General features: G+C 41.8%; 1 protein-coding gene across 1 annotated transcript; it reads left to right on the plus strand.

Moving 5' to 3' along the window:
• The first annotated feature begins 256 nt into the window (after nucleotides 1-256).
• Nucleotides 257-15,253, plus strand: LOC113023973 (hexokinase HKDC1-like). Its single transcript, XM_026170488.2, has 21 exons — nucleotides 257-498; nucleotides 1,679-1,841; nucleotides 1,971-2,128; nucleotides 2,227-2,349; nucleotides 2,485-2,580; nucleotides 2,758-2,857; nucleotides 3,539-3,722; nucleotides 4,865-5,020; nucleotides 5,101-5,334; nucleotides 6,199-6,340; nucleotides 6,445-6,601; nucleotides 6,787-6,935; nucleotides 7,136-7,255; nucleotides 11,475-11,570; nucleotides 11,713-11,812; nucleotides 11,956-12,068; nucleotides 12,159-12,322; nucleotides 12,537-12,692; nucleotides 12,803-12,890; nucleotides 14,442-14,587; nucleotides 14,731-15,253. Exons 1-21 carry the CDS (start codon nucleotides 436-438, stop codon nucleotides 14,864-14,866), a joined length of 2,844 nt encoding a protein of 947 aa, XP_026026273.2. The 5' UTR covers nucleotides 257-435; the 3' UTR covers nucleotides 14,867-15,253.
• The last annotated feature ends 346 nt before the right edge of the window (nucleotides 15,254-15,599 follow it).

Genomic DNA, 15,599 nt, shown 5'->3' on the forward strand with positions numbered 1-15,599 from the left:
TTTTTGCATTATTAATTTGTCTTACAAATTTGTCTAATGAGGCCAAGGTGCATCACTTACAGTGCACCGCAGGGGGGATTTCAAATATTTTAGTTTCTTAAAATCTTCAGTTCAAAGTTTAGGAAAAGTCACTCGAGCAACTATGACGAAAACACTAAGCAAGCCTGTATCTGACACATTAAAGGAAATGATTGTAGAAAGGAGGTTGTGCTTGCTGTTAATCATTGAATTGGTGCAGAGGCTGGTATCTGCTCAGTGGACTCGGCAAGAGACAATGAGAGCACAAACGTAAAAAGAAATAACACCTAGCAGAGTGGAAAGGATTGGGGGGAAAACACATTTTTCCTTATTTTAGTGAAGTGTGTTCACCTGTCACGCACGCTGACAGTATCAAAGAATAGCTGGAAGACTTTGTGGTGATTCTTATCAGTGAAGATGTTGGCTGTTCATCTCATTTCCTTCTTTTTCTCCAAACTCCAGGAGGACCCCACAAAGAAGGTGAGTGCTACACACACAAACACAAGTCTGTTTCAAACAGTGCATATAATTAATACAGCCCTGGTAATGAGGGGGTTTGAAGCTCTACAGTTATTTAAAGTCTTCTCAGTTATGAAAGTGTAAGCTGCTAATGCACTGAATTTATGCTCTTGATTGGAAATCGTATTTTAAATGCAACTCTACTCGCTACATTAATCATCAGAGATATATTTGCCACCAATGACAAACTTACTCTTCTAATGTGTTGTTTCCTGATTTACTTCTTGGGCAGTTCTATCAGGATTTATCCAGAAAGAGAAAGTGATTAAAAGAAGGACAAATCTCTGATGATTTCTTTGAGGATTTGCAGAAATGCACGTGACTAAAATTAAGTCAACGAGACATGGCAGAAGTCAGTAGAGTAATATAAATGATCAAGGTGAAATGTGGGATCATTAGTCACTGTGTCACCATTTATCTTTATCTGAACAATCATTAACAACTTTCCCTGGCAGTGTCGCTGCTCCTCTTAGTCCACATTGGATCGCACATTTTCACCCGGGACAAAGTATGGACACTCCTACAATCACACTGTCCTCGCTCACGCTACACTCACACTCTGGCACTTATATCGTAAAACCTCAGGGTGTTGTCCTATGAGCACATGCTCCACGGCGACGGTTCAGCTGTGAATACAGCACACGGGGTGTGGCTGATGATCTTCAGCTTTTTTGTTTTGTACTACTTCCTAACTCATTTACAGAGACAGTTTGGCATGTTGAGTTACTGTTACAACATCACTGAGTTTCAAATTCAGATTATTAACCCCAAAATTCAAAACATATGTGAAAAGAAGACATCAGATACATGAAAAAAATCCTTCATATCTGAAATACAAGAAAAAAGTTGCTTTTTTAAACTTTTTCTCTGTTGATCAGATGTTCAAATTGATTCTGGTGAATTTTGATATGTAATATTATAAAGCTGTGATGAGGCATGTAACAGTAACAGAGGATATAAAAAGAAAAGTAACTGAATGAGAGAAGCAAAACTAGTCTGACACCTAATAAGAAAGTCCACAAAATACAAATGAGAGAGAGAGAAATATACATTTTTCTCTCTTTCATCCCTTCTTGTTCGAGTGAAAATCCAGCGGTACATCTCACTTTGTTTTGCTCTCTGTGTTCTGTGTCTCTTTCAGGTCGACAGGTTTCTGCATGCAATGCGCCTCCATGATGACCAGTTAATTGATATCTCAGCTCGTTTCCAGGCTGAAATGAAGAAGGGGCTCTCAGCTGAAAGTTCGGCCGCCGCAGCTGTAAAAATGCTGCCGACACATGTCCGCTCCACTCCTGATGGCTCAGGTTACTCGTGTTAATGTCCCTTTTATTAGGGCTGCTGGGCAGATCTTAAAAAAAAGAAGAAGACTGCCATTGTTTTGAAGTAAAAGCAAGAGATTAAAGATCTTCCTTCTCTTTCAACCACTCTTGCAGAGAAGGGACAGTTTCTGGCACTGGATCTTGGAGGCTCCAAGTTTAAGGTGCTCCAGGTTAAGGTGAGAGAGGGGATGGGGGTCAGGAAGGGAGGAGTGGAGATGGAGGAGAAGATATACCCTATGTCAAAGGAGCTGTTCAATGGGAGAGCACCAGAGGTAAGACTAAAAAGATCTGAAAGTAGATTTGAGGAGGATTCAACAAGCAAGAAGAAGAGATTTGAACTTCTCCCTCTTCATTGTCTTTGTGTATGTAGTTATTTGACCATGTGTCAGAATCTCTGAAGGACTTTCTTCACGTAAAGAACATCAGTCTGGATAAGAAACATCCTCTGGCATTCACTTTTTCCTTCCCCTGCGAACAGACCCGCTTGGATAAGGTATGACTCTCTACATCGAGACATCTGGTTTTCATGAGCTGTACCTGTAGTGTGTTATACTCCACGTGCTGACATCTGTCTGTCTTTTTAGATTTAGATCCCATAATCATTCGAACCACTTTTTTCCTCTTGCAGGGATTACTGTTGAGCTGGAGTAAGAACTGCCGGGCTCGAGGCCTTCAGGGGAAAGATGTGGTCCAGGCTCTCAGAGAGGCTATTGACAGAACTGGGGTGGGTTGCCAGTGCTTGCTTCCATAATTTACCCATAAACTATCTGCAGAAACTGAGACATGATGAGAAATATAACGTAAGATGAAGTGGAAAAATAAAGAGTTGAACCCATCTGATACCCACTATGTAAACTGAACAGTATAACCTGGTTTATCTCTTTAATAACGCCCTCTGCAGGGAATGGACATAGAAGTGTTAGCGATGGTTAATGATACTGTGGCGACAATGATGACCTGTGGTTTTGATGATCAGTACTGCGATGTAGGGCTCATCATTGGTAAGTAGATTCACATAATTCAACTAGTCTCTTGTGTCCTTTTACAGAAACTATTGTTTTGTATGAGTGTGACATGTACATGAGCAGCCATCACTCTAAACTTCTTCTGTAGTTCATTTAAATAAGCATAAAGTTATCCAGTGTTCAGTAAAACAAAGCAAATGTTCTGCATTAAAACTAGAAAAAGCTTGAAACCAAAATTCTGTATTATAAATTAGGTTTTATTCTGGTTTCTTTTTTATCTAGTGAGCCTTTGGAGCCCTTACGATTGATGCATAATTATCTAAACATAGCTAATAGATATTATCTAATCAAAGATAACTGCATATTAGTGACAGGAAATAGTGCTGACTGTAAATGCAAAAGGCATCAATAACTCTGATTCTGCAAATCTACTCCAAACTTTGTGTTTTAACTTTTGCAAAACACGTTTAAATATTTTTAGATTAATTCTTATTTATGTTTTTTGTGCAAACACATGGAAACAATGACAATATTTTGCAAGAGAAGACAAAGCACACTTACCCATAGTCATCTTGCTCCCTCTGGTGGTTTGCTGTGCATGTGTGGATATTGAATTAGATGTGAAGTATAGACAGATAGAACCATTAACGTATCCTGTTTATTGTAGTAATCTTAATGGAATCAGTCTATGTATCCTGTGTGTTTGGGTGCTTACAGGCACAGGCACCAACGCGTGTTACATGGAGGAGCTGCGTCATGTTGACCTGGTGGAGGGAGACGAGGGCAGGATGTGTGTGAACACCGAGTGGGGAGGCTTTGGGGACGATGGGGCCCTGAGTGATTACATAACAGAGTTTGATCAGGATGTTGATGCAACCTCTATCAATCCTGGAAAACAAATGTAAGGAAAGCAGCTTTGTCTTTTCTTTTGATATAAAATAGTGTGTCCATTAAGACGTCCTTCATTTCTTTATGACTTCCAAAGATAAATTTGAAATAGGTGCAACTTTCTTAGGGAAGTTTTCTTGTAATTTCTTAGAGTAAGGGATAGTTCTCCAGGCTTCTTGGAGGACTTTTCTTTGGATGATGGCTGCCTTTTGTTCTGCCAAGAAGATCACACACTGCTTCAGTGATATTAAGGTCTGGGTTCTGGGGAGGCCAGTCCATGACTGATACTGTTCCAAGTGGGAGTGTGTTTGGGATCATTATCATGCTGATAATCAGACAGATGCCAATCAGAATCTTTCCTAATGTTATTGCATGGTGTCAAAATCTGATCTGATGGTATTTTTCTGTATTTGTAATCCTCAACACAGCCTGCTGAAATGCAATCCCAAGCAATGACAGGCACCACCATATTTTACAGATGGCTATAGACACACACTGTTGTACCTTTCTTCTGATCATCTCCATCCAGCTTCACAATTAAACCAGAACTTTCAAATTTGGATTACTCACTCCATAAATCCTGTTGATACTAATTTTCAGTCCAGTTTTTGTGTATTTTGCCATACGTGACTTTTGGATAATGTTCTTCTGATGTCGATTTAGCATTCATGCTTTTATTTTTTTGTCCTCCACTTGTCCAGTTTCCAGTTTTCTTAAGGACACACTGCACATCGTGCTGAGAAATGCCAGCTTTTCAGTTCTAGCTGTTTGGGTCTCAGCTTCTTGGTTCAATATTACCATTTTATGCTTGTCAACCTGTGGCATTTTGGGGATTTTTTATAGATTTAACTAATGAAATGGGAAATAGTTTTTTGTGACAGGCTAACAAACGGCTCAATTTAAAAGCGCCGTTTCATCCCTTCAGTTAGGTGTCTTTTTAATGCTTGAACAAATGTCCATTGTTGGCTTATCAAACTGAAAAAAAAAAACATTAATTGAAAAAGTGTCTGATACAAGGACGGGACTAAAAAGTGAAAAAGCAACGAATATCTAAAGAAAAACTCTGAAGAGCTTTCAGAAATGAGTGGCTTAAGATGTTTGCTCAGTACTGTAGAACTCTGTATAAACCTTTTACCCTTTTCTGGTCTATTGTAGCTTTGAGAAGATGGTCAGTGGGATGTATCTGGGTGAGCTAGTGAGGCTGGTTGTGTTAAAGATGGCTAAACTGGGACAGCTGTTTGATGGACTCGTGCCTGATGCCCTGAGGACCAAAGGGAAGATAACCACAGCACACGTGGCAGCCATGGAGGAGTAAGCTGTCTTTATCTCTCTTGGTCACCTGGCGTCTGTCCAAAAACAGCATGAATGCCATAAATATTCATTTGTCTCAGGTACAAAAATGGTCTGAAGAACACCAGAGATATTCTCGTGGAGCTCGGTTTGAACCCATCACAAGATGACTGCGTTGCTGTTCAACACGTCAGCACCATCGTGTCCTTCAGGTCCTCCAATCTGGTGGCCGCGGGGCTGGCTGCCATCTTAACCCGAATCAAGCAAAACCGGCATTTGAGGGCATTGAGGATCACTGTGGGAGTGGACGGAACTGTGTACAAGACACATCCGCAGTAAGTCAGTGTGGAAATCACTCAAACCCATATTAGTTTACAACTACTGAGATTAATAAATATGTAACTGATATAACACAAAAAGAGCCAGTACTCTCAACAGTCCTCTTCCTTTCTAACTATGACTAATGGCTGCTGTAAAAAGTTTCTGATATTTTTTAAAAAATCCAAAATAAATAAAAGTTTGAAGCAAAATCAATTAAACTTCACTCACAAAGAGCCTTGAGTAGAAACTAGAGTTAAGCAATGGATTAAATAAATGACCAAAGACATAAGCTGTTAAATGATTGGGGTAAATTTGTCACACGTGAGTTTAACCTAACATCAACCACACAGTACCACAGCTCAGCACTGCACTCACCACTCATACACAATGAGAATCCTCATGTGCACAATTTGACCTCAACTATAGGCTGTAAATAAAAGATGGACTATTCTGGCTCTGTGGAATTGCCTTAATCTCTCTGATGGCCAGCAGTGGATAAAAAGAAGCCTGTATAGAAGCCTATGGAAAACCTGCCGTGGCTTCTTTGCTCTTCGACCTGAGGTCTCAGTCATGGTTTTAGCATCTCAGCATCCCAATCATCACTTTCAGTGAGTGAAGAAAATCCCGACAAGGCTTGAAAAACTGAACTTTGGAATCCAGTGGATGATGTGTATGATAGTGATGCCCTGATCACCTCTGATAAAGTCAGCGAACCCAACACAACAAACAGGGCCTTGATGAAGAGTTTGGACATAACAGCATCATGTCCTCTCTTACTTGATGAGCTGCAGATCACTAATATAAATACTTCTTAACAAACATCTAAAATAGCCTGATGAAATATCGAATGTTTTGTGTTTCTGTCACTTCTATTCCAGGTATGCTAAACGTCTCCATAAGGTGGTGCGCCGGTTGCTTCCTGAGTGCCAGGTTAGATTCGTCCTCTCGGACAGCGGCAGCAGCAAAGGGGCTGCCCTGGTAACAGCAGTTGCCCAACGCTTGGCATCACGGAAGAGACAGGTTAGAGCGCTGCAAGTTGTATGTCTGTGTTTGTGTGATTCTTCACAGGTGAAATAAAAAAGAAGGGCTTAAATATCTGATAAACAGTATCTCTGGTTTTCCAGGTGGATGAGACACTGGCTCCCTTCAAACTGAGTCAAGAGCAGCTCCAGTTGGTCAAGGCCACGATGAGAGCAGGGCTGGAGGCAGGGCTAAAGAACAAAGGCCCCTCAGCAGTTAAGATGCTGCCCTCTTACGTTTACCATACACCTGATGGCACAGGTCAGAGACAAACGCTGACGTTCTTACAGGCCTCTTAATCAAACCCAAACAGCAGCTACACAATCAATACATTCAGCGTCACCTCTAGCTTTCGCAAAGATGTAACTGCTTTGTTAAAAACTTTTTTAGGAAGTTTGTATTTTTAAAATATAAACAAAGATCATAATTATTATTTTTTTAACCAGAGCGTGGAAAATATCTTGCTTTGGATCTGGGAGGAACCAACTTCAGAGCTATGCTGGTCAAATTCAAGAAAGGCCTTCAAAACAACACACGGCTTTACCATAAAATCTACACTGTACCGCTGGAGATAATGCAGGGAACAGGAGAAGAGGTGAGAAACATGCATATACCGTCAGCACCCTGACAGAAAGCATCAAACTGGGTTTAGTCATTAAGTAATTAAATTAATTATAAGAAGTTGTACACTGCTGACAGTGTTGTCTAAACGAGGTAGGGTTGAATTCTTCTAAAACAGTACTGAAAATCTAACACACAGTTTGTTTGTTTTTTTCTCTCTCTGTTTGTCTCCAGCTGTTTGATCATTTAGCGCAATACGTGAGTGACTTCCTGGACTACATGGGGATGAAGAAAGCACATCTTCCAGCAGGCTTCACCTTCTCTTTCCCCTGTGAGCAGACGGCCATTGACACGGTACGTCAAAATCGTTTGTTGCAGCCACAGAAAACCTGGCTGCACCTTATTTTACAGTGAAGCAGTAAAACACAATAAGCTAGACTTTGTATCAAAGAGGTTAAATTAGAAATAGTATGCCCTGGCCTGGTGGCCTGGCTGCCCCTGAGTGGATCGGGGGCAGGCGTGGGGGTTTGGGGTTCGGGGGTGCTTCGCCTCCGTGCTGGGGCTCTGGCTGGGCCTTGGGGGCTTCGGTCCTCGTCGGTGTGTCACCGAGGTTGTGGGCGGGTGGGTGCACGGGGGCTCAGCCCTGGCGCAGGGGGCCTCTTGTGCATCGGCCTAACTGGGGGGCTCTTCAACTGGCGGGGAGGTTGTTCCATCCTTGCAGGAGTCCACTCTGCAGGTGGGGGAGAGACATAGGAGAGGTGGAGAATAAACTTAACCTGGGTGTCTGTTGTCTTGTGTAGTCTGGGAGATGACCTGGACCTGGGCTCCCTTGCCTTGGTGGGTACCAGAGGACAGGGGTGCCTACTGGGGTCAGCGGGGGAGCTGGCCCTAGGGAGGGGCATCCTCCCCTCCCTCCTTTTCCTCCCCATCCCCGGCTACCTCCCTCTTCCCGCTCCACCACACTCACTCACACAGGTAGGGCCTTGGGGTGCGGGTGTGTCACCAGGGTGCAAGGGAGACATCCCCCCCCCCTCCCCTCTGTCCCCTTCTGGCCACCTGTGCCTCAATTTTATCTCACAACTTAGACATCCACATTACTTACACTCTCATAACACACACATATATATAGGGCCTTGAGGGTGGGCACGTTAACGGCGTACAGTGGACGGTCTGTGTACTCAAACCTACCTCTGCCGCCGGTGCCCACCTCTCAATTTTAAATCCATGTAGACATTGAGGGTTCTCGGGAGGGGCCGTGCTAACACCTGCTGCTCTCTGGCAGCAGCACCATGCTCTCCCTTGTTTTAAATGCACTTTAGAACAACACGCAGCAACACTACACATGAGCGGGAGGAGGGAGGTATGGGGTCTTCACACACCCCCGTTCTCTGCTAGCCGGCGGGGGGGCTGGGAGGAGATGTTGGCTGTCCGATTGGCCTCCCTGCTGCTGCGGAGCCTGGGACGGTCTGCTTGCCTCCACCCCGGGGGGAAGGGTAACATCTCTTGGGTCTGGGTTCTGTTTCCCCCTCTGGGGGCGAGGGTACCTGGACCCGGGGTATAGAGTATGTTTGGGGAGTGTGATTGTGTGTACATGTCCATTTATGTCAATCGTTACGTTGGGTGAGTGCTGAGTGTTTGTATATGTGTGCATGAGGGTGGGAATGCATGTTTGTGTCTGTGTGTGCCTGTTTGTCTGTGTCTATATGTCAGTTTAGACTCCACCTCTCTGGGAACTCCCAGGCCCTCCAGGGCCTATCTCCCCTCACCACACTCCCTGCCGGTGACTGATGCCCTCAGGGGTCGGTGCATTGGTGGTTCTTGGTGTCCGGGACTGGGCGCTGAGGTATGTACCAGCTCACTCCCGGTGGCTACCTGGCGCCTGTTGCTCGGTCAGGCCTCCTCCTCCTCCATGAAGCAGGCATGCCTCCATGCCTGCTTCATGCCCTGGGGGACGGGGCTATGGCTCTCTACATCCTCTTGCAGACCATTACATGTGGAAACCATTTGAATACAAGCGCGCTGATCCACACAGGTGTGCACACGGATGTTCACTGTTCGTAGACTTAAATTAAACCTTTCTCGGCTGCTACTTCAAAGCACATTGTGCGCCGTCTGTCCTGCGTGCTGCACAACAACATTGAATATTTAGTACTTACTGCTGTTTACACTTAGCTAGATTAATGTGATGGTGTTGTGTTTAGTATGTTGCTTTGGTTTTTTTTGCTTGTTTTCTATTCTTTTTCTCTCAACAGGTGATCCAGGAGATTCCCCCCCACTTCTCACTGTCCCTCTCCCCTTCTGTTTTTCTTTTCCTTCCTCTTTCTTTCTCCCTTTCCTATCCCTCACTCATGTCTGTCCCGTCTGTAACAACTGAAAATAAAATAAAATAAATAATAAAAACAAAGGTCGATCAAATAGACCAATACGGCAATGCCACGATGATCGATTTGGCAAAATAAATCCATTGGGTATCCTTGTTGGTCTTCAGACAACAATTCTGACGGCTAAAGAACCAAATGGGACAGGCAAAAAAAAAAGGAAAAAAAAGAAATAGTATACCCTGTGAGGGACTGGCAACCTGTCCGAGTTTGACCTGGTTTAACACACCGTGTCCCTGCTGGGACAGGCTTCAGCCCTCAGATACAGTTGGATAAGCTGTTAAGAAAACTGACCGATGGATGGAAATAATTCTTATTAGACAACCAAACCACCTTGAACCTGTTCTAAATAATTAGAAACATCATATAGTGCTGATAAAAGTAACAATATTTAGACCCGCTGTCACAGTCTGGCGAGGGCAGACTGTATGTGTTGACAAAAGGACCCAAAACGCAGACTCCAAAAACTGAACGTGGCGTGGATTTAACAAAAATCAAGCCGTTTATTGAGGCTAGCAAAAAGGGTACAAACAAAAGGGCATTGGTGAAACTAAACAATAACCTAAACTGGGTGAACTAAAACGAAACATGAAAAAACCTTAAACATGGTGAACTGACATAGCTTCCTGAAGTAGTGACATGGATGCGCAGACGACCTGACAAAGAATGACTGAAAGCACACGGACTAAATACACACAGGCGGATAATGAGGGAAGTGGGAACACATGGAGAAACAGCTGACACACATGAACATAACGACACAAGGAGAGAGTAACACTAAAAACATTGAACATAGGAACACAGGACCCCTTCAAAATAAAACAGGAAATATAATGAGACGCAGACCTGACAACATAAGACACACAGACATGAAACACACGGAGGGCAAGAGAGACTTCACAGGGGTTGAAAACACAAGGGGGAACTAATAAGCAAATGCACATAGGAAACTTAATAAGCTTAAACATACACTATAAACATCAAAAGAACTAAAACTCAAAACACTGGGTCATAAGACCCAGGATCGTGACACCCGCTCATTAGAAGAAAACTGTAGCTTTACACTGTCTTAAAATTACACTGGTTCACACGGTTGTTTCCCTTCCAGGCTGGATGTTGTTCAAAGTCCTGTGGAGTATATTATTTGGTATCTGATTTCCTCAAAGTGCTGCTCTCATAAAGGTTAAAGGCCACAGATTGTAGATTGATGTAGCAAACCTGACATCACTCACTGGTTTCTAAAGTCTGCATTTTGAAGCCTCAACATTTTAGCCACCAACTTGTTAGTTTTTTGGAGCCAGAAGTTATTATATTTGGATGAGAGGGTGGCCTGTTATCAGTTAACACTAGATAGCTTGGTTGCATCTGTGAACTGTATAGGGACACATAAAGACAAAACACTGACAGACTAACTGAGAGACTGATAGAAAACTGAAGCACAAACTTGTTGTTCAAGCTCATACCACACAGGAAGCCACGTGTAAGATGGATGATGGGGGGCATCACAGACATCATCATCAACTCATTCAGTTACATTCAGCTCTCTTAGATCTATAGGCAAAGATCCTTAACATGTCCCAAGGTCACGGCTCAAACAAAAAGCCTTTGTAGTCGCTGTGCCACATTTGTAGGATCATCTGGTTGTTGTTGTCATTATGTTTATTGCTTATTGTTTATGGTCCATATGTCCACCTTTGAGTATTTCAATGTAATTACACACATACATATATAGCTGTATTTAAATGTGCTTTACAAATAAATTGTACTCACTGGCTATAGTTCCATGAGAAATGCTCCAAAAGAGATGAACACTTACAAACACAGATGAGAGGTACAATTCAGTGAATCAGCACAGGTGAGGCCATTGAAATAACAGACACTCAGTCGTCTGTTAATTAAAGCGACAACATCCAAAACTCGAGCACACAGATAGACAAGTTGTTTTTTGTTTTAAATCACCTTTCAGTGCAACTGTCTTATTGCTCTGATGTTGGGCATTTTAAAATATGAATCTATGGGCACTGACTAGCCTCAAGTGGAACTAGCCTTTTTGGCACTTGATCATTCGACGTTCTCAGAATGTTATATTTACAGAACTGTTCTGTTAAATAAAAATGTAAACAGACTCCTAAAGCAGTAGCATTATTATTTCTGTAGCAGTTTGTAATCTTTTTCAACCTTTGGATGTTCTGTAGGGTATCCTGGTTAGCTGGACCAAAGGCTTCAAGGCCACAGACTGCGAAGGACATGATGTTGTTAACTTGCTACGGGAGGCCATCAAAAGACGTAACGTGAGTCAATAAAAACAACAGAGTAAAGATTTAAAATGATGGCCAGGTTTTAAACAGATGAGGGGAAGAAACATTACATCAGATTGGTACACGTCTAGGCTAACAGGAACATTACAATGCATTTGTGGGTGTGCGCACACAGGAGTATGACTTGGACATAGTAGCAGTGGTCAATGACACAGTTGGGACAATGATGAGCTGTGCCTATGAAGACCCTCAGTGTGAAGTTGGACTGATTGCAGGTATGTGGCCTCAAGGGTGAAGAAATGCTAAGTTAAGAATAAGCTTATAGTTATGATGGTTCATTTAAGAATTTTAAATGCAAAGAACAGTATTATAATATTTGACGTAATAAGGAAATAAGCTATATGAGTCTGTTTTACAGGAACTGGGTCAAATGCTTGTTACATGGAGGAACTCAAGAACATTGAGAAGATTAGACAAAAGAAACAGAAAACAGAAGGAGACGAGGAGACACCTGAAGCAGTGGAGGACAAGGTGGAAGGACTTGCTTGTTGGGAGCTAAAAACATATTGTTAAAACATAATTAAACACTTTATGTGTGTGTGTGTTTCCCTCTCTCATCAGGATGATGGGTCAAAAGGAGATAAGAAGGCGGAGACTTCTGAGACATCAAAGATGTGTATAAACACGGAGTGGGGGGGTCTGGGTGATGATGGATCCTTGGATGACATCATCACACCTTTTGATGCTGAGGTGGACCACAACTCAGTAAACTCTGGAAAACAAAGGTTAGCTACACTCACCTTACTGTGTATGTATGATGACGCCTACTTGAGGCACACACATAAAATTTGATGTTTTATGACTGATTTTTTTAAACATACTGTGACACATATGTGTCTCGTGTAGTAGTTAGTTGATGTTTTTGAGATTTATTCAGTAACTTGTAGCAAGTTGAGATGGTCACACAACATTTTTACAAGTTTATGTTCGTGTTTATAGGTTTGAAAAGCTCACCAGTGGGATGTATTTAGGTGAAATTGTCCGAGAGGTATTACTGGATCTAACAAGAGGAGGTTTGCTGTTCAGAGGACGCGTCACGGAAACCTTAAAAACACCTGGAATATTCCAAACTAAATATCTGTCACAAATAGAGAGGTAGGACAAATGATGCCTATGTTTGTGCTATTTTTTGATAGATTTAAAGTATTCATAATTTAACATGAATATTGCATTTTCTGCTGTGTAACTGTGTTGTCTCCCTCCAGTGACCGTTTGGCTCTACTGCAAGTCAGATCTATTCTCCAGCACCTGGGGCTCAACAGTACCTGCGATGACAGCATCATTGTCAAAGAGGTACAAGATAGAAAAGCAACATGCCACACAGTAACCTCCTACAGACTGCATCACAAATTCAATGTTTTCCTCTTTTACAAGGTATAAAAATTTTAACAATTAAGCCATTGTGTATGTGTTTTGACCCGGACCACGTCGCTTACTTCCAGCAGATATTTTGATCTAGTGCAAACAATGCACAGGTGTAATTTGTAATAACCTTGGCTGTTTTACAGGGTTTTTGCAAAGTGGAACACTGAGGCCAAAGACGGCTCTCAACTTTTATTTAGCCTGTTGGTATCTTAAAGAAAGACGCACCTGAAATTTTCTGTGTCTTCTCCATTAACTTGCCTCCACCAGTGTGTGAATGTGAGAGTGAATGAATAGTGGTAAAGCGCTTTGGGTGCCTAGAAAAGCGCTTTATAAATGCAATCCATTATTATCATTATTATTAAGCCATGTTGGTGAGCCATCTTGCACAACAGAAAGACTAGACAAACTCTGGGTACACTAAAATAAATATTTAGTAATGTTATTGGTTACAACTTTGTTTGTGGACATCAGAAAGTCTAATTTCAGCGAGGAATTGGAGGACTGTGACTGTCAGACTTTTGAACCTTGTAAGCAACTGTTAAAACTAAGCATTGTCCTTGAAAAGTAGCATTGTTATATTGTTATTTCTGGTATCGATCCAACCCTCCAGATATTAATGGAGAGAGGAAGCCCTCAGATTTTTCTCACATCACATCATGTACATAATGCTCTAGATTTTTCTGCCATACTAGATGTGATACAGCCACCAGTTGCTAGGGGAAAGTACTGTATGTATTCCCTGACTATTTGGAAGTGGTTTCTGCATTTTGCTGGCTCTCGCTGAGTGAAACTGGCTGCAAAGAATCAGAAACCTGCTTGTGATTTCTTTAGTTGCTAGCATACAGGCATGATAGCCTCTAATTTTTCATGTTTGTCTGAAAATTCTCTTGCAGCCAGTTGGGGAATAATAATTTTTCTGACTAACAGTTAAAATGTTTGAATAAAAGTCTGGAAACTGTTTCCTAAGAGTATGGATACCTGGTTGAAATGAATGAACATAAACAGTCTTGCTAACCATAACTGATGGTTAAAAGCAGTCCAGATATCCAGATTAAAATAAGTTTAAATTAACAAACAATCAGTTGTGCTGTTGGAAAGATTCTTCATCTGCCTTTACTGTAAAAGCTTTCTGCCATTTAAATAAATTAATTAAAAAAAAATGCTGCCCATAAGTCAAAATTTTCTTTAATATCTTGAAATTCTGAGCTAAATTTTGAGATACCCAACTTGAAATTTCCACAAAATTTGGACTTATGGACAGCTTTCATTAATTTTTTTTTACAGTAACAGAAATAAGGTTATCATCAGATATAGTTTGGGAAGTAGTTCAAAGAAATATGCTCTCTGCTTCAACCTTACCTTGAGGTTGGGTAATATTCTTCATATTATTTGTGTGGTGCATTGTCTGGCTGAGAAAACTGTGACGCCAGGAGACTGTTACCTGTTGCAATATTGATAAAGGTTTCCATTGTTGCTTAGGTATGTGGAGCGGTATCGCGCCGAGCAGCAGAGCTGTGTGGGGCAGGCATGGCAGCCGTGGTAGATAAGATCAGAGAGAACCGAGGACTGGACCATCTGAACATCACTGTAGGGGTTGATGGTGCACTCTACAAACTACACCCACAGTGAGTTAATTTAATAAAAATATTGTTTGTTTGTTTTGGGTGCAGTGATGTGTTGGGTGTGTGTCAGGTGTATACTGTACTTTCATTTTAACCTTTCATAATTATTCAAACAGCTTGGTTAAAACATTTTCTGTTGTTTCTAGTTTTTCTGGAGTCCTTCAAGAGACTACCAGAGTTTTGGCTCCTCAGTGTAACGTGACCTTCTTGCCTTCAGAGGAAGGCAGCGGGAAAGGTGCTGCCCTGATTACTGCTGTAGCCAGGCAGAAGCGAGATCGTTGACTTCACACACCTGGAAAAAAGAAAGATGTCCGAAGATGTTTTTTCACTTTTTGCATTCAGTTGCACTGCTGTTTCTTTGTTGGTTTTTTGTTGGGTTTTTTTTGCACTACCAAAATTCTGTATTGGCCTAAGAGAGTTTCAGACTGTGTGGATGGAAGATGGAAGCATTGCTGCCTGTGATTAAATCACTGTTTGTAATAAATTTTAAAAGAACTGTAATTGGTTTGAATTGACTATTATATTAAGGGTGTGCCAGTCAACACTCTGACACTATGTTTGCTTCAGCTTAGTTAACTTAATCCATGTTAGTTAAGTTAAATAGAAGAAAACTTCTTCTATTATCTTTACTGCTCACAAATAACATAAAATAAAATATATGTAACTTGATAAGCCTTCTGTGTTAATCCACGGTTATCTGTGTTTGCAATAAATGGACAATGTCATTTGAACTGAAATGAAAACCTGGCATAAGACAACCCACTGTGGTTTAATATATATGCTTCAAACCCAAACCCTCCACATTCCAGTCACCAAGTTAGCTGTGGGAAAATGTCAGTCACAGCTGTGTGGTCACATGCCAAAATGAGAAAATCCCAACAATCCTATGAGGAAGTGCTTGGTGACACTGGGGAGGAAGAACATCCTTTAAACAGGAAGAAACTGCCGTCAGAACCATGTTTGGGGTGGGGCAGCAATCTGTGGGCTGTGAGGGGTAAGAGAAGAGAAGTATGAA

Source organism: Astatotilapia calliptera, chromosome 1, assembly GCF_964374335.1.
Source record: "Astatotilapia calliptera chromosome 1, fAstCal68.1, whole genome shotgun sequence".
Classification (NCBI taxonomy): domain Eukaryota; kingdom Metazoa; phylum Chordata; class Actinopteri; order Cichliformes; family Cichlidae; genus Astatotilapia; species Astatotilapia calliptera.

Coding starts and splice junctions, on each gene's coding strand:
- LOC113023973 (XM_026170488.2), top strand. CDS start 436: ATGTTGGCTGTTCATCTCATTTCCTTCTTTTTCTCCAAACTCCAGGAG. Junction 7,256..11,474: donor AGCAGACGGCCATTGACACG/GTACGTCAAAAT, acceptor GATGTTCTGTAG/GGTATCCTGGTTAGCTGGAC. Junction 12,323..12,536: donor GTAAACTCTGGAAAACAAAG/GTTAGCTACACT, acceptor TCGTGTTTATAG/GTTTGAAAAGCTCACCAGTG.